General features: G+C 38.6%; 1 protein-coding gene across 3 annotated transcripts in view; it reads left to right on the top strand.

The window, feature by feature from the left end:
* LOC131079419 (protein VASCULAR ASSOCIATED DEATH 1, chloroplastic) overlaps positions 1 to 18,582 on the top strand; it is a 179,452-nt gene that overhangs the window by 32,747 nt on the left and 128,123 nt on the right. For all 3 annotated transcript variants that reach the window (XM_058017360.2, XM_058017361.2, XM_058017359.2), the window contains exon 2: positions 3,561 to 3,614. In XM_058017360.2, the coding sequence (XP_057873343.1) occupies positions 3,561 to 3,614 (54 nt within the window). The remainder of the gene's footprint in view (positions 1 to 3,560; positions 3,615 to 18,582) is intronic.

Below are 18,582 nucleotides of genomic sequence, written 5' to 3'. Positions count from 1 at the left end.
TTTTGAATTTTAATGTTGTCAATGAAAATTAAAATTCCTATGTATTATCTCTCATGCAATCCAAACCACTTAGGTATTTTTCTTTTTTTCCATTCTATTTTTAACTATAGTGCTAACCGAACTTCTGGACCTGTAATGAGAGGTAATGCAATTCTTCTCCAGTTGAAGCAGGATCAGCTACTTATAATGCTTCCCTGTAGGCTCCCGTATTATTCCGATCCTGGTGTAGGCACTCTGGTTTGCATCTGAGTGAGTCTCGCACCTGAGTATGTCTTGACCCTTATATGCTTGCTGCTGTCAGGGACGTGCAGCAAGGGTATGTCTGTCCATAACCCTCTGCTGATATCACCACAAACTGTGATTGCCGTGGAGATTGGTATTGCACAATGAAGACTGGTAAAATGACAAAGATTAGCCAAGTAGGGTTCACATCCCACTTGACCAGTAAGTACTTTGGGTTTTTATCGAAGAGCACATGCATTTGTTTAATGCAGGCTGGAATAGAACTTCTTTGCTGTTGAATGAGCCCAAAACACCTCTATATATATCCGCCTAGCTAAGTCGGCCATTACAAGTAAAAACAGATACAAATAGAAACTGCCACAAAACATCCTGTCCTCCTCTCAAGGCAAATCAAGTAAAAATAAATAAAAAGGTAACAGGTCGGCCTATAGAGGCAAGTTTATAAAACTTATTAATAATTAACATTTTTTTTATAAATTTAATTTATTTATTATTTAATATTTAATTTATTTATTAACATTTAACAATTTGCTCTCACCAAAGAGAAAAATGAGCCTTGAAAGGCTTTTAATAACATGACCAAGCGATTAGCATATATTCTATTTTTTTCCATTCTTGAGGTTCTGCTTAAGGCGGATTAATGGCCAGTACAGAAATACAGAATTGATTTCTCTTAATTTTCAAGATTAAGCAAAATTACAATAATTGAATTCACGCATAATATGAGTAGTTGGCAACAAGCAACCTTGATTACCCAATATTACACCTAATCATAGGAGGAATCATCCTTATTGCAAATGGTAAAAGCTCAATAGACTCACATGTACATACTTCATAAGGAGGGTTTCCATACCCAATTTGGGTTTGAAATCTTTGCCAACCATTAACAACACACCTAACCAAATTGGTATCTTTTTTGATTATTTTGTGTTACATGGAACATTTTTTTTGACAACTGCTGTGGTGTTTTCATAGAATTTTTCAGATAAAAGAAAAAGCAAACTCTTGTCCAATGGTTTCTTAGAACATATGGGACTCACTGTCTATTTTCTTCTGCTACCTTGAGGAGCACTTTATTTTCAGATGCCCTATATACAATGAGATACTAGGGAGATACCATTGCTTGTACAAAGACTTTTGCGGCTCACTATCCACTTTTTTCCGCTAATCAGATTAGTGGTGCTTGGCTCTTTTCTTGAGGGAGGTTGTCATCATTAAGGTGTTGGGCTTCACATGGGACCTTTAGTTCCACTGATTATCTAATTTTTTCAGCCCATTGCTTGGTATTGGAGACAATAGACACACTTGGAATTCCTTAGAGTTTCACATTGTTGATGATAGATTGGTGAGATGACATACTTTCTGCTTGCACTACCTCTGCATGCACTTGGACCAAGGCATCTCACCTCTCTCACCCAAGGTATCACTTGAGGTGCCATGCTCTTGTTGTGTCTCCCCCCCCAATTGGGGTTTTCATATTCAGGCCTGTGTCACCAGTTTCTTTCCTACCTTTAGTAGTATGCGTGATGCTCTTTTTGCCTTCTCAGAGTCATCCAGCCAATGCCTCTTAGCCTATGGAATTGTACATGGGACACCATCTGATCATTTATTGGTGCCTGCACAGTTATTGGTGAGTGTTTTGCTTTTTCTTCTAGTTGTCCAGATTAAACCCAGTTCGCCTATTCTGGCATTTTGATGAACTAGGCTTTTTTTCTTTGAGAATTAGTCTTTCTCTTGGCTATTTGGAGTTTTTATTGAGTTTTTAAGTTTTCAGTCATCTTGGTGGTTTCACATGTTCTTTCCTTTCTAATAGGACTATGGTTTCCCCCTCCTTTTTGTTCATCAAAACGGCATTTGTCTATCAGCTTTTGTTTTGATTTCAGTTGTCTTTTAAGTTTTTAACTTTTGGCTTTTTAGTTTTTGGGAGCCTCTTGTTGGTTATTTCCGTTTGTATCTCTGAGTCCATTGACCTTTTATTGGTTAGTTGTCAACATTAATGTGATTTCTTTCTTCTGATGTATATATGTCCGTTCAGTGTTTCAAAAATTTGTCCTTCAAGTGTTCTTTTTTAATTACAATTGGCCTTGGTCATGTTTGCTTCTTGATGATTGATCTTCTTAATTGGTTCAATTACAAAAAGTACTGCATTTATAACTTTAAAGGATAAGAAAGCAAATTGATGTAATTTTTCCTTTATTAAACACTGTGTAAAGATTTAGAAGGTTTGATACTATCCACTTGGAGTTTGTTCCATGTGGGAATATCACTTTCTAGTTACAAGGCTCACCTATAAATTTGAAGACCACAATTTCCCAACTCTGACTTCCTTGCTAATTTCATACTTGATCGGTAGGGCTATTTTTTTAAGTTTCTTTCTAATTCTGGACAACTGTTACAAATTTCTATGTAACAATTTTATTCATTCTCTGAAAATACAATTTCTACTTAAGACTCTTCATGAACATGACAGATTTGTCTTTATCAGTTACAAAGGGCTATTATGAACCAGAATATTAAACATTATTGGTAATAGATTTGTTGCCAAGTTAGTGTCATCTGCGGTTCCATATTTAATTTATAATTGGGTGACAGTGTTTTTCTGGTTCCCAGAAAGAAAATGCACACTTAAGGTAATATCCCTTGGGCCCTCATTAAATTATTATGATACGAATAGATGTTTGATTTTTTGCTTCAGTCCATCAGAATTTACTTTAAGCATGTCCCTAAGCTGTCAACTTTGTAAATATTTATCTTAAAAAAAGTAGCCTAGATACAATCATCATCACTAGTAGAAAGGATACATCTGACCATAATTACTGCTTATGCCTTAGCTACAATTTCTGTTGTATTTGTCCAAACATAAAATTATTTTGCCATTAGTTTTTATTTCTGTTCAAAGGGAGCTGAGTGAAGGAGGGTGTCATATGTATCGTGTTCTGGCCAGTTTCTAGCTGGTAAAGAAAGAAGGTTGGTTGTTATCTCCCTTCCTTTGGGCAGTGTGACATTGAAATGGAGAAAGACGAACCGATTGATGATTTGGGTTTGATGCCTGTGTCTTCTTTGCTTCACCAACCTGAACTCTTATCCATTGTATTAGTGATTTAATGGTCATCAGCCCCTACCCCCACTAAAATGAAGTAATTAGCATTTTATGCATTGCAAAACTGGTACTGAAGGATGCTCTGCATTATAGATGTGCTTGGATGCTTTTGGAGAATGAATTTATTTAATGTATGTTCAGCTAGTTTCCATTATGTTTCTGTTTTTGTTATATGTTCACATTGTGGAATTTAATTGAAACTTTTGCTTCTTCACAGCCTGCATCTAGAAGTGAAGAGTATCGGCAATTATTCCATCTTCCACCAGAGGAGGTATGTGTTTCAAACCTTCCTCTTGTAGATAAAGAGTTATAGTACACATTGGTTGAGAGAAACAAGGGAATGATGTTAGATTCAACTGTCAAACTTATGGAATATAAACATTGTGTAACAAAATCTCACTATTAGCGAATTAAGACTGTTTAACATAGGACATGACACTGTCTAACATTCAGTTGAACTTAGTTTTTTTCTTGAAGAAGCACTTCGGCCATGCTGTCTAGGATCCCCAAACCATTTAAATGTAATCACAGTTACTTTCTAGGAACTGTATCTGTTTCTTGAGTGAACTTTTCCATTTAAGTGTTGTGTAGATGTTGATTAAGTCCTGAAGGTAATAACCTGGACAAACTCTTTTACCAAAATTTTGAACCATTTCTCCAATGTTTAACAATGAGGCATTTTAACAAACATTTAGTGTACATTCTGATTTGCAAAGGTTGTGCCTGTTTGTTTTGCTGGAATTGTATTGCACTGATTTATCATTTTTTTCATGGGCATTCATAAGCTAGTTTGCCATCTATTTCTTATTGGTGTTTCAATTTCTGCAATTTAGAGACATTTTCTTTCAACTGGTGCTGCATGGGGCTGACAGGTTATTCCTTAAATTTGATGGTTCATTGTTATACCTTCTAGCCTTTATTGGTTACTTGCAGTTGAATCATGGGCTGCAGTTGAATCATTCCTACAACCATGTTCATTTTTACAAAGCTCAATGTTGTTTGTTAGTTAAATTAATGCTCTCAATTTTCTCAAGCTGGTCCTTCCTCATTATCAAAGGACTCTTCAATCTAGAAGAGGTTTCTGGATTTTGAAATTTAGATGACTTTTTCTTTCTCGAAAAATAGGTATCTTATTAGGCTTCTTTCGTTGACCTTGTAAGCATAACTTGTTCACATTGAAAAAAAATATGAGCAACTTTTCTGCTATTAACCTTGACATTGTCACTTAGGAATTTCCAAATTTTTAAAATGATGATAATCAAATGATGATGATCTATTATGGATATACATGTAGCTAATATAGAAGTCATACAAATTTAGGGCACTATAAATGCATCACGGATGCCAATACTCCTCATTTGTAACAGAAAATTACTGTTAGCTTTATGTATTCATGCAAATCATCATTAAAAACAAATTAAGTTCAAAAGTCTTTAAATTAAGAAGTAGAAGAAAATTTCAACATCCGAATTTAAACATTAATCTGTGATTCTGTGATGTCCTCATGAGTCTATATGATATTATAAGACAGATTTCAAATTCCATTATTAGGCAAATCCATATGAAAGTCTACCAAAATAAACAAAATTATCATGTATCTAAATTAAATCTATTATGGGCATGCTGAGACCTCTGATATTCCATGAAAGCAAAAGCATTTGCCCTTCAATTTTTCCAGTGCCTTTAGCATCCCAAATCTGGGATTGACGGTCTGTTGTGCATTATGCACACCCCACCCCGTCTTGGATAGGGGATCCCCATTTTTTCAATCTACCTGATAGAGAGGAAGTTAGACCAAATTCGACATACTCATCCATTTTGTCAAAAACTCGATTTAAGCCAAAATTGCACATCTTAAGAAACATACCCGAACTATGAAAAGGCGTTTAAAATTTGACAAGTGAAACAAAACAAGGTCGTGCATCTAAGTCAAAATGCCCGAATTTTAGGGCAAAGTGAAGGGGCGTTTGAAGAAAATCACACATTTTGCCCAAAAAACCCGATTTTCTCACTGAGTGAAAGAGACAAAAGCAAAAATCGCACAAAACTTAGAGAAGTCCCCGGTTTTATTTAGGCAACCAAGGGCGGGAGTAAGAAATTTGGCATATTTATCAATATTGCAAAAGGAAACCAAGTTTAGAAATTGGGCAATTCTTTTGAAAAGCTTGAAATCTCTTGAAAAGAAAACTCGACATGATTAGTGGTTTCACAAGGAACATAAATCGCGCGAAATGCTCAGAAGGCCCGAAAATCATTAGGTGAAGGGCGATATGCAAGCCAAAAATCGCGCATTACCAGTCTTTGCTTGAGTTGTGATGAGCATAAGGGTTTCCCAAGAGTTCACGCATAGTAAGGGATTCTCAATAAGTGAATATCGGGGATTCAAAGCCAAATCACGATTTTGCAAAATGAAATGTGGGGTGGGGGGTTCTAAAATCCGAAGGGTTTATTTATTTATTTTACCTAACAAACCCAAGTTTGGGCCCTTTTCGATATCTCACGTTTTACCTGAAATGACCGAATTTCTCCCTTAAGCGCAATATAAAGTTTGAAATTATAACATAAAGTGAAAGGGTAGAAATGAAAGTCTCACATTTACATGGTTGAGCTCAAATTTCATCTATTTTCGGGGCGTTTAAAAGCAAGAAAGAAAAGTCACACATTCCATTCAAAAATCCCGAATTTTCATGTTGCAAGGGGCGTCTATAAAGTTAAAATTTGGTGTTTGAGAGGAAAGAACAAGGTCAAAATAAAGTTCGTACATTTTCGTAAAAATGTCGAGTTTCTTTAAAGGTGAAAGATGGAATTAATTAACAAGTTAAAGTTCGGCATTTTGCCTTGCTTTGCAAGGGGGGAAATGAGAATTGCCCATTTTCTTCTAAATCGCGAATTTCATCAGGCTAGGGGGCGTTAAAATAAAATAAAGTTTGACTTGCATTTCGTGAAAAGAAGCTGAGTTTTCAAAGTGCCTTCAAAGGCTGAGTTCTGCCAGGGCATTTTAAATTGAGATGCAAAGTTCGCATTTTCACTCACAAAGCCAAGTTCTCTTCAACAAGGGACATTTAAAAGTTAATTTAATATTTGTTGAAATCATTTATTTAATTTTGTGAAGTGATTGATTCAGGATGAAATCAAATGTTTGTAGATCGACGAAGATTGGAAAAGGCTAAAGTGACAACCTAAATCACAAATTGAGGACATGATTGCGATCGACGTCGAGAGGCGAAGATGTGGAACAAGATCAAAATGACGATCCCAGAGCGCTGCCATTGAAGAATGCACCGCAGAGCATAAAACGAAGCACGGGGAAACACGCCACCACTAGACGACAAGTTGGAGCCCCAACAAGATTGAAGACAAAAGAGCACTTAGAATGCATTTTGAGAAATGCACAGCTGTAATTAATTCCAGAAAATCAGTTTAAAAACTGAATTGCTTTATTGTAAAAGGATTGCCTATGGGCCCCATCTAATGTATTTAAATGAGGGGACACAGGTCAGTTATTTCCAACTACCAAATTGACCTGAATTGATGCCAAACAATTGTGGGTAGTTGAGAATATGACTGGGAGGACAAGTGAAGAGTAACTAGGCATGGGTTAAAGCTGCCAAGTTCTAGAAGGCAGATCAGGGCCCTTGGATGTAGTCAATCCTGGCCTTTGGTTCAAATTGTAAAATCTATAAAAGGCAAAGGCCTTTCTCTTGTAAAGGGTTAGATTCTAGTTAGATAGTTAGATGGTAGAGAGCTAGGTTTTAGCAGTTAGTTAGAATTTAGGAGTGACTTGCAGTTTGCAGACTAAAAATAGAGTAGAATTGTTGCAGAAATTGTTGCAGAAATTGTTGTAATAGCAGCTAAAATCAATATATGAATATTGATTTGGTGTTTTTTAATTTTGGTTTTATTCTGTTTGCATGGTTTCCTTTGAGCTAGTTAGAAGTAGAGTTCAATGATTTCAATGGCAAAATGTGGGGGTATTTGATGCATTTCAGATTCATAGCATTGGGGGCTTGCTGATTGTAGGTCATTGTGCATGGTTAGTCTGAACCTTACTTGTGCTTAGTTCAATCGTATGTATTCATTTTAGGTTGCGCCAAAGTTGGGTGCCTAGAAGAGTAACTCCGGTCTGAAAATCTTTCATCCCCTTGGAGATTGCACTGTTCTTATCGAGTTGTGAGGGTGTCTCTGGCAAAACAAGAATCGTTTTGTGGAAATTTGTCTACCCGCAACACTAGTCGTTCTTATCGTTGCACTTAGGATCCCTAAACCCTTCCCTTTTGATTTTATTTCCCAGTCTGAGAATCGCAACATCGTTGGATGCAAACCAGCTTATTGTAAACGTAAGGTTCCTTGTGTTACCAACAAAAACATCAAACCGTTGAGCTATCTTGCAGTCATGACTTGACATTCGGAACTTTGAGGTTGTCCCCTTTGATCATTTAAAACAACATTAAGGATTTCCTTATTTCAAGAGAGGATAGGATACTCAACAACATTCTATTTTGCGTTGATTGAAAGGAGTTGGTTATTCGACTTTAGCCACGTCAACAAGGTCCTTAAAATCTTAACAATTATCTAATAGATCTATACTATTTTTTGTGGACAATTTCTCTTTTTGATTATTCTAAAAACTTGCTACCTGATAACTTTTGGTTTTCCTTATATGGTTTATATCTAGTCATTGGATTTGAGTTGCAGAAAGCATGCACTATTCCTTATCAACAGTCTCTGCATTTTAGCTATAATGTCCCCTTCTCAGTAGTGATCAGTTCAGTTGGCCGTTAGCCTATCTCGAAGACCCATAGGCTAGTCAGGAGCAGTAATTAGGGTTTCCTATTTTCTAGGAGGATGTTTTAGCAATTTTGGTGGCTTACATGTTGGAGTTTTACAGTTTTGATTCTAGATTCCTTCTGGGTTTTTAGAAAGATTCACAATGATGGTACATGCATAGCAATCAGTGGAGTTTGGTATACTTACTATTTTTAGTAAGTGGGGGCGAGGACAGCTTATTTTTATGGTTTTTTTTTTTGGTTTCAAATAGCTACGCAATGGTGTGACATGCAATTGGATCTGAAGACTTTTTTGGACTTACTATTTTTAGTAAGTTGCGATGACAACTCAGAATGTGGTTAAAATGCATTGGGACACACTATTTTTAGTAAGTGTTATTTTTGGTAGTGCTATTTCCGGTAGGTTTCAGTGGTCCAGTTCAGAGGCTATTTCTAGCAGTGCAGTTTTTAGTACTTTTGGTCTTCAGTTCACTATGGTAGTTGTTCAGCACATGGGAAAAAAGTATTTTTAATATATTTTAATGCCCCTTTGGCCTAGGTGTGTGGCTTATGTATTTCTGGTTATGACTTCAAGGGACACCTTAGGGAGAAATAAGTTAATTTTGTAATATATTTCACTTATTCACCTTGGATGCCACATTATAGTTTATTGACATTTTTATAAAGTATATTCGCTACCTAGTGAAGGTCTATTTGGGAAGAAAGGTGAAGTGAAATGTAATTTCAAAATAATGTGAAATGAATGTGCATTTAGGTTTGGTGTCCATTTGGATTTAATGTGAATTTGAATTTGGAGGCTCCAAGGTTATAAATAAGAGTGCTGGGCTCTTGTTTTGGCATCCACAAATATTTTATAAGGAAGTGTTGCTGAATTTGTGCTAGACTTGTACTTAGAAGTTGAGAGCTTCCTAGCCTTGTGTCAGTTTCGTGCTTGAGAGATAGCACGTAGCTGATTGGAAAGACTATTTCTCATTTAGAGGGATAGATTGAGCTATTTGGAGATGGATTTCATTGATGCATTTTCAGTTTTCTGAGTTTCGAAGTGTTTTTCAAGCTGCTAGTTGGGTTCATGGCTGTAGCAGTTAATCATTCATATCTCACTGCCTGATTTTTTGATTGTTCTGGGTAATGGCTCGTTGGATTCCTATGTGCTAGGTGCCCCTTCTTATTGAGTTTCATATATTTTTGTGAACCTAATTTTTAAAGCAGATCACCCCTCTCCAGGCAGATTGTACCAAGCTGCAGTGTAATATCCCCTTCCTTGTGATTTTGCATTCAGTGGTCCATTGGCCTATTCCGGAGACCCGTAGGCTATGTGGAAAGGTGAATTAAGGGTTCCCATGTTCCTTGGAGTTACGACCAGACTTGTCAGGGGTGGAATGTGAACTTACTTTTTTTAGTAAGTTAGGGTTTGGCCATCGGGATGGTACAGAGTTGCTAAGCTCGCCAAGCTCTTTCTCTTGCGAAGATAACAATTTTTGGAGCATTATTTCATGACTTACTATTTTTAGTAAGTAGCAGTTTGGGGCATTCTATTTTTGGCAGTCTTGGATTTGGTCCTGTTCCAGCACAATTCAGTGATCCTCATTGCAAAGCTTCATCCGGATTCTGTTGATAATCAGTACTGGAGTTATAAGCAATTTAATTAAATATTATTCCTTATCCTAAGGTTATTATTTAATTATTTTATCACTGATTGATGTTATGAGGAATTGTGCAGAAATTGATATTTTTCCTAAGTCTTGCCTAGACGAATTATTTAATGAATATATGAGACTTTATTTTCGATATACTCCAAAGTTATATCATGCCAAAATTGTGGTCTTCTTCCTAGGCACGATTTTTGGACTTGGGAAAGTGGGCGCCACTTTGGGTCCACCACTTGAAATGAAACACAATTTGAATGAGGCGAATTTGGAGGTAGTTTCATTTGAATTTCAGAATGGAAAAGCTATATAAATAGGTGTTTGGCTCCTCATTGGATCATCCAGAGAAAATATATTGTTATGCTGTCGGAATGACTCCAGACTTCTTCGAGGGTGAATACCTCCTAGATCCTTCCTTTCGGTTTCGAGTGTGAGATATCACTCCTAGCTGTGGTTCGTAGTTGTGAGCTATTTGGTGACTTATTGGGTGTGTTGGTGAAGAGTTGTGTGCTGCTGGTTTTTTTGGTGTTGCTAGTGTGTGCCGGCTGGAAGTGTATTTTGCTCGTGGCTACGTGTGTGTTGAGTGCATCATTCTGGGTGAGGGCTTGTTGGAAGCGCATCGGGGAGACAATAATTCTCCTACATTGGTGTGGCAATTGGAGAACTTTCCAATTTACAGTTGCAGATTGAACTATTCAGCCAAAACGTCATTTCCAAAATTGCCTTGGGTTGCGTGCATTGCTGTTGATGCTCTCCAGTTGCAGTTTCAAGGTATTGTTTTGTTTGCTTATGTCATACGCTTCATACGCTTCTGGTTTGGCATGATTCTATTAGGTTTTGAGAGAGTTACAAGCGTTTTAGTGGGTTTCAGGATGGTTGGTTCTTGTGTTCTCCTTGTATCTGATTTCAGAACAGCAAGTAGTGTTTTTGGTTAGAGTGTGCTAGTGAATTCTTGAGATATGTACTTCATTCTATCTTCTTTCACATCTCTATCGTTGTAAGAATTGCTTCAGTAGTAGTGACCAATTCATTCTTGCTACATTTTCTCGTTGAACAAGTGGAAGAGGATGGCTTAGCCGCTTGTATGTTTTGTAATTCAGTTTTTTATCCTCCCACTGAGCAAGTGGTTGAGTGATATTGTCCTCCCGCTGAGTTATGCGGTTGAGTGATCGTTTTATGTAAAAGTCCTCCCGTTGCATAAGCGGTAGAGTGATTTGGTCTTGTTATGCTCTTGTTGCCTTGGCTGTTTTACCGCCAAATTTTTGTTCTTCATCCCGCTGAAAAGTGGAAGGGGCTGGCTTGCCGGCCGTTATTTTATTTGCATTGTAATTTCCATCAGATTAGTGAGCTAACAAACCCCTTATCACTGTATGCTCTCAGCTTCCCACATTGGGCACTTGGTGATCAGAAAGTGAAAGGGTTACTTTTCAGTAGCATTGGGATTATATTTCCTAACTTTAACGAGTGCATTGTACTATTTGTTGTCTTTGAAAACTGAAAAAAAATAAGTTGGAATATTACAGTGGTATCAAAGCCGGTTTTTCCTGCCAGCCCGTGAAGTCAGGGTAAACAGAGTTCTCCATGAGTGATAGAGACGTCTGCTACTACAACAGAGAACAGAGACGTCAGCAGTATCAGATTCTTGCAGTGCCTTTTGAAGAGACTTTTTCAGAAGTCTTGAGAAACAAAGATAAGGAAGTTGATTCAGTGGACTCAACAGATTCAATGGGGGAAAGACTATTTGGACAGAATGAAACAGCTATGCCTGTAGAGAAAATAGAGAAAATTTTTGACACTATGATGGACATGATGTCCCAAATGATAGCCACCTTTAGGTAGAGTGCTAGAGGAGGGCATAATCAAGATCTAAATCAGAATATGAGTGGTAATAATGGCAGTACTTCCAACAACTCCGGTGGTAATGAAAATGGCAGCAACAATGGAAGTCATGGTAATGGAATGCCCGTTGGATCGGCGACTAGGCCATTGCAACCCATTTTCCTTCCAAGGGAAACACCGCCTGCAGAAGTGGAAGTTCTTGTAGCTGAGGAGATTCGGGCCAACTTTGTGGAGTATGCAGCATTTCCCCAAGAGATTTGAAATGCTACGTCTCTTGACCAATACATGAATCAAAAGAAGAGAAGGGAAGGGAGATTTGATAATCCTTACTCCACTCCCAGAGATTTTCAATAGGCCCTTGGGAAGGTCACTCTAGCCTACTTCGATGGAAGCATTGTGAGCATGGCTAGAGCTTGGGTGCAAAAGTTGGACAACTACTTGTCTTTGAGACCTATGCCTGAAGAAGAGGCCATCAAGTTCGCTACCTTGCACCTAGATGGAGCTGCTCACGAATGGTGGTACCATGGGTTGATCACCCTTGGTCACAATTTGATCCATACCTATGTTGAATTCACTAACAAGTTGATAGAAAGATTTGATACCAAGGATCCGGAGGTGAAATTTAGAGAGCTAGCACAACTCAAACAACAGGGTTCTGTGGACACCTTCATAATTGAATTTCAGAGTCTTTCAGTTATGGTTAGTAGTATCTCGGAGAAAAGACTGGTGGTCCTATTCACTGAAGGACTTGAAGAACCATTGAGAGGTTGGGTTAAAGCCTTTGACCCGTCCACCTTGGCTGATGCAATCAAGAAGGCTAGAAGCGTGGAGTTGGCTGCCCCTAAGTCTAAATTTCAGTCAAAGCCTTTCCCATTCCGTAAAGACAAGAAGAAATTTTTTAATCAGCCTAAGAAGTTCCCTCCCCGGATGGATGATGAGCTCCGTCAAGAACTTCGGAGGAAGAATTTGTGTTATTCATGCAAGGAACCTTGGGTTCCGGGTCATAGATGCCATGGAAAGGGTAATGCTCGACAAATGGAAGCATATTCAGCTGATGGATCAGATTCTGAAAACTCAGAACAGCAGCTTGATTCGGAGGAAAGTGATTATGAAGAGGCTCCAGAAGGGCCTAAAAGTGATCAAGATGATAAGGGTATAGTTGCCCAACTCTTTAGCTCCCACAAGAATGAATCATTCAGAGCTCGAGGAGCATTGGGAGAGGACCGACTTGTTGCTTTAATTGATAACGAAGCAACTCACAACTTCATTGATGCTAGGATTGTTGCCAAGAGAGGTCTTAGCACTAATGATGTTGAAGACTTCAAGGTCATGGTGGCTGATGGATCAACAATTTGTTGTAAATGGATGGTGTCGAACATGTCAATGAAGCTTGGTAATTATGAAGTCAAGGATGACTTCTATGTTGTCAATATTGGAGGGACTGATGATGGGGTCCTTGGCATTCAGTGGCTGCGATCTCTTGGTGAGATCACTCTTAACTTGCAAACCATGGAGTTAAAGTTCATGACTAAAGGGAAAAAGGTGGTTTTGCGAGGGATGTCTAATGGGGGTCCTCGGATTGTATCCTTGAAGAGGATGGAGAGGCTGATCCGCCATAACCAAGTAGAGTGGGCAGCAGAATGTGTGATAATGCCATCAATCCCATTAGAAGACAAGGGTAGCTACACTACTGATATTCAAACTCTAATCATAGACAAGAGCAAGGTCCCTGGAAATCCGCCACTTAGAAGATCTCTTGAGTGTATGGTCATGCCATCCCACTCATCTGAAGAAAGGAGAAGCTATCTTGAAGACATTCAGGCTTTGATTTCAAAGAGGAGCAAGGTGTTTGAGACTCCACCTCCGGGTAGGCCGCCTGAGCGTGGTAATGAACACATCATTGAGTTGGAAGAGGGTACTAAGCCTATCATGATTACTCCTTACCGTTACCCAAAGAAGTAGAAGGACGATATTGAGAAAGCCATTAAGGAGCCTCTAGACATGGGTTGCATTAGGTCAAGCAAGAGCCCTTTGCTTCGGCTGTTGTATTGGTGAAGAAGAAGGATGGGACCATGTGTATGTGTGTGGATTACCGACCCTTAAATCATAAAACCATCAAGAATTGGTACCCCATTTCCCGGATTGATGAGCTCATTGATGAGCTGCATGGTGCCGTGTACTTCTCCAAGATAGATCTCAGATCGGGCTACCATCAAATCCGAATGAGGGCTTCTGATGTTGAGAAGACTTCTTTCAGATGCCACTTTGGGCATTTCGAATTTCTAGTTATGCCTTTTGGTTTGACTAATGCTCCAGCCACATTTCAGTCCTACATGAACAAGATCTTTCAAAAGCAATTGAGGAAGTTTGTGCTCATATTCTTCAATGACATTCTCATCTTCAACAAGTCTTGGAAGGAGCACTTACAACACTTAGATGAAATTCTTAGCATTCTGGAGTCTGAATCATTGTTTGCCAAAGAATCTAAGTGTGAGTTTGGAATGAGGGAGTTGCTCTACTTGGGGCATATCATCAGTGCAAAGGGTGTGAAGGTGGATCCCAAGAAGATTAGAGCTATCCTTGATTGGCCACCACCTAAGAACATAACTCATTTGAAAGGATTCTTGGGTTTATGCGGTTTTTACAGAAGGTTTGTGAAGGGTTATTCTCAGTTGGCTGCCCCCCTCACAGATCTCATTAAGAAAGGAGCCTTTGAGTGGTCTACAAAGGCACAAACAGTGTTTGATCAGTTTAAGGAAATCATGAGCTCTTGCCTGGTTTTGGCCTTACCAGATTTCACCAAGCCTTTTGAACTGCAATGTGATGTGTTAGGAGAAGGCTTTGGTGCAGTTCTTATGCAAGACAAGCATCCTATTGTCTATGAAAGTAGAAAGTTGAGAGGGTCTGAAAGGCTATATTCAATCTATGACAAGGAGATGCTTGCCATAATGCATGCCCTTGCGAAATTCAGGTAGTATCTGGTGGGAAGTAGGTTCGTTGTTAAGACTGATCATAACAGTCAAGCATTTCATGCACCAGAAAGATTTGAATGAAAGGCAGCAAAAGTGGGTTAGTAAGCTTCAGGCTTATGACTTCGACATTGAGTATGTGAAGGGGAAGAACAACATAGTGGCCGATGCCCTTTCACGGAGACCCCATCTAAGCTCTATATGTGAGCTTACTGCTGATTGGATGGACCTATTGCTTGTTGATTATGCCAAAAATCAGTTTGCAACCAGCATTGTGGAAGGCACTTTTCATGGTGAAAAGTACAGTTTGGTGGATGGATTGATTTTGTATAAGGGAAGGATCCTTCTTCTACCCGAATCGAAGTTGAAGAAGAAGGTATTGCAGACTTTTCACGACATTCCTCTTGCTGGCCACCAAGGTTTTTTCAAGACTTTCAAGCAAATCCGAGAGAGATTCTCTTGGAAAGGGTTGAAGAGAGATGTCTTGAAGTACATTAGGGAATGCCATACTTGTCAGAAGAACAAGATGAACACACAGCACCCGTTGGTTTATTGCAACCATTGCCAATCCCTAGTCAAAAATGGGAAAGTGTCTCTATGGATTTCATCATTGGGTTGCCAAAGGCCAGTGGGAAGGATTGTATCTACGTGGTGGTGGATAGATTGACAAAATTTGCCCTTTTTTTGGCCATCACTAGCTCATTTACAGCAGCTTAGGTTGCTGATTTGTTCTTTCGTGAGGTGTTTAGGCTACATGGGCTGCCTAAAAATATTGTGAGTGATAGGGACAGCAAGTTCCTATGCTCCTTCTGACAAGAGATTTTCAGATTATGTGGTACTTGTTGACGTGTTTTTTATGACAACGTCTAACACAGAATAAAGTTGCCTAACGGTCACTTCACTCTCTCTTGATCAAAGTACGATTGCATGCCAAGATTGTGAGAAGTTCAAACAATCGACTCCAAGGTTCCTTTATGCTACGGATGTGACTCAGTTGGCTGATGTGTTTGCTGGTAATCCAAGGGGCCTTATGTTTGCATCATTCTTTCACTTCTTTGTTGTGGCTAGAACTCCATCATTGGATATGACAATTCTGCGATGCTGCTACTTCGAACAAACTAAAATGAACTGAAAGAAAAGGGAAAGGGTTCAAAAGGATCTAAATCTACTCCTAAGGGCAGTGATAACAATGAATAGTGCTTTGGTGGACAAATTTCAAATAAACCAATCACTGCTTTGCCAAGTTCAACTACAACTCCGCAAGAACCGGTGCAATCTTCTGAGGATATTGAAGGATTTTCAAATCGAGAAAGTGCATTTGAATACCCAAAACGACGCAATCCAAACGACTGTCCACAACCGAACTTAGCACAAGTTTAGTAGCTCAGGCTAACTTTACACTGCAACTTACAATCAGCAAGATACAAAAAGTATGAGCCATGGAAATTCATCAAACACCATTACATTCTCCATTGAAATCAAAGCACTTTACTACTTCTAATCTAAGTGAGGAAGGTGAAACCATGCAAGTTTTGAAAAAAATAACTCAAGTGGACACCATCAGAGAACAATGTTTCACTATTATTTTCTCAAAAACTTATCGCAACAATTTCATACAAAGCTCCCTCCCTTTTACAAATGAGGGGGGTCACCCCTTATAAAGGCCTCGGGCCATGATTACATGCAAACCCTAATTAGGGTTTTCCCTAAAAGATTCTCCACACATGATGCAACAAGGTGGGAATCTCCAATTAATAACCCATCATGCCCATATACAATTAATTCAAAAGTACCCAAAATAGCATCCACTGTGCATTAAATGCACCACCTCCTTCAAATTCGCCCAACATGCATTGAATATTCATACATGCAAAAATCACCCCATTATGTCATAAATGCTCCATCATTTCCACATGCGGCGGCTGCATGCAAAAGGAATCTGCCATAAATTCAACATGCAATGACCAGGTTGCCATTTGGTCAAATATTCCGGCAATGAATGCGCCACCATACTGCCACGCGTTCAATAGATCCTCGCCATGCAAATGGACTCTGCCGTCGTATATCTGCTCCTGCACATCAGGAATTGTTGGAGAGGGAAAATTCGATTCAGGAAGAATTTTCTTGAAGTCTCCTCAACTTTTCTTGCTTGAAGAAGGTTTTTCATCAATTTTGCACATTTCCTATTTTTTAGGAAAATTTCCAAATTAGGGTTCCACGGTCCAGGAGAGAAAATTCTCCTACGAATCCAAATCTGTAAAACTTTTGAAATTTGGATGTGATTTGATGCTCGAGCATGGATTTTTCAAATTTTTCCGTGGAGGGGAAATTTCTTGTTCAGTTCATCCCTGATTCCTTCCTTGTCTTAGAAATTTTATGTTCAATTCATCCTTGGGTGTATTTCTTCCTTGCTTGGAATTTTGTCCCGAAGGAAGGAATTTCCAATGCTTAGCCAAATTTTCATATTTCCTGGAATTCTATCCTGAAGGAAGGAATTTCCAACACTCAGCTAAATTTTTCACATTTCCAAGAATTCCGTCGTGAAGGAAGGAATTTCCAACACTTAGCCAAATTTTCACGTTTTTCAGGAACTCTGTCATGAAGGAAGGAATTTCCAACACTTAGTCAATTTTTCACCTTTCCTGGAATTATGTCTTGAAGGAAGGAATTTCCATTACTTTGTGAATTGTCCATGTCTCTTTTTCAACATCCCTATTTTTTAGGGATCCTCCTAAAATTTAGGAGCCAGGTTCATTGGATGAAGAATTTCACCCCGATTCTGAATCTATAAAATTTTCCACATTTGGTCAGGATTTGGTGTCTAAAAATAGCAAATTCAAAAATTTGCCCGAGCGGAATTTTTTTTTAATTCCTCCTTGACTCCTTGGATTCCGTGCCTTAGGCAAAATTTCAATTTTTAGCTTGGGTGAAATTTTCACCATGCCAAGGATTCATGGATTTTCCCCCTGTGAATGCCTTCTTGAATTCAGCGCCCCAACCCAGTCTTGGTCGCATTTTAGCCCTGCCCCTGGATACATGGAATTTTCCTCCTGTGAATGCATTCTTGGTTTTAGCGCCCCAGCCCAGTCTTGGGTGCATTTTGGCCTTGTCCATGGACTAGTGGATTTTTCCACTTGTGAATGCATTTTTGAAATTAGCGCCCCAGCCCAGTCTTGGGCGCATTTTCACCATGTTCATGGATTCATGGATTTTTCCATCATTTCAGGCTCTTCGTCAGGATATATATATGAAATATAACATTTAAGTATAAGAATACTTTAAGTTATGTTTCATATATATTGTCAGGATGTTTGAGAGTGGTTTCAGGTCCATAGGAATCATAATGCAAATTTTGGATTTTGGAAGATCTTCCAAATTTCTAGACTTAGTCAAATTTCAGGCCATTTTCAGATCAGGATGACATTGGTGGATTGATGTGAATTTCTGGACTTGGATGATTTTGCATGCTTTCCTCTTCTGGAATAGGAGTTCCAAACTTAACCATTTTTTGACCCAAATTGTTTGCCTTCTGACTTTTCCGGATTTAGAAATGGTCTTCAGGAACGTTCAGTCTTCACTGTCTTCAGAGATATTCAACTTTCAGTGTTTTCTTGTGAAGATCCTGCCAAAAATAGATTTTCCCAAATAGTAAGTGTTTCAAAATGTCAAGGTTTGGGCAAAATAGGTCAGATTAGCACTTACTAAAAATAGAAACTTACTAAAAATAGTAAGTTTAATTTTTGGCAAAACTAGACCAATCCGAGACTCAGTAAAATCCCTAAAAAAATAGGAACTTTCTAAAAATAGAAAGTTGCTCTGTTGGCTCAAATTTTACTGGGAGGTTCCTTGAAGGGTCCTAATTCTAGTTGTATGTTTAGTTTTTCCGAAACCCTAACAGAAACCCCTAAAATCTAGGATAGAAGGCAAAAACCCTAAAATTCACAAAACGAGTCCTAGACTTAGATGAATTCGCTTAAACAAAAAGCAGATTTAATCAA

The sequence above is a fragment of the Cryptomeria japonica genome, chromosome 6, assembly GCF_030272615.1.
Source record: "Cryptomeria japonica chromosome 6, Sugi_1.0, whole genome shotgun sequence".
In the NCBI taxonomy this organism is placed as follows: Eukaryota; Viridiplantae; Streptophyta; class Pinopsida; order Cupressales; family Cupressaceae; genus Cryptomeria; species Cryptomeria japonica.
This window is presented reverse-complemented; position numbering and strand designations above follow the sequence as displayed.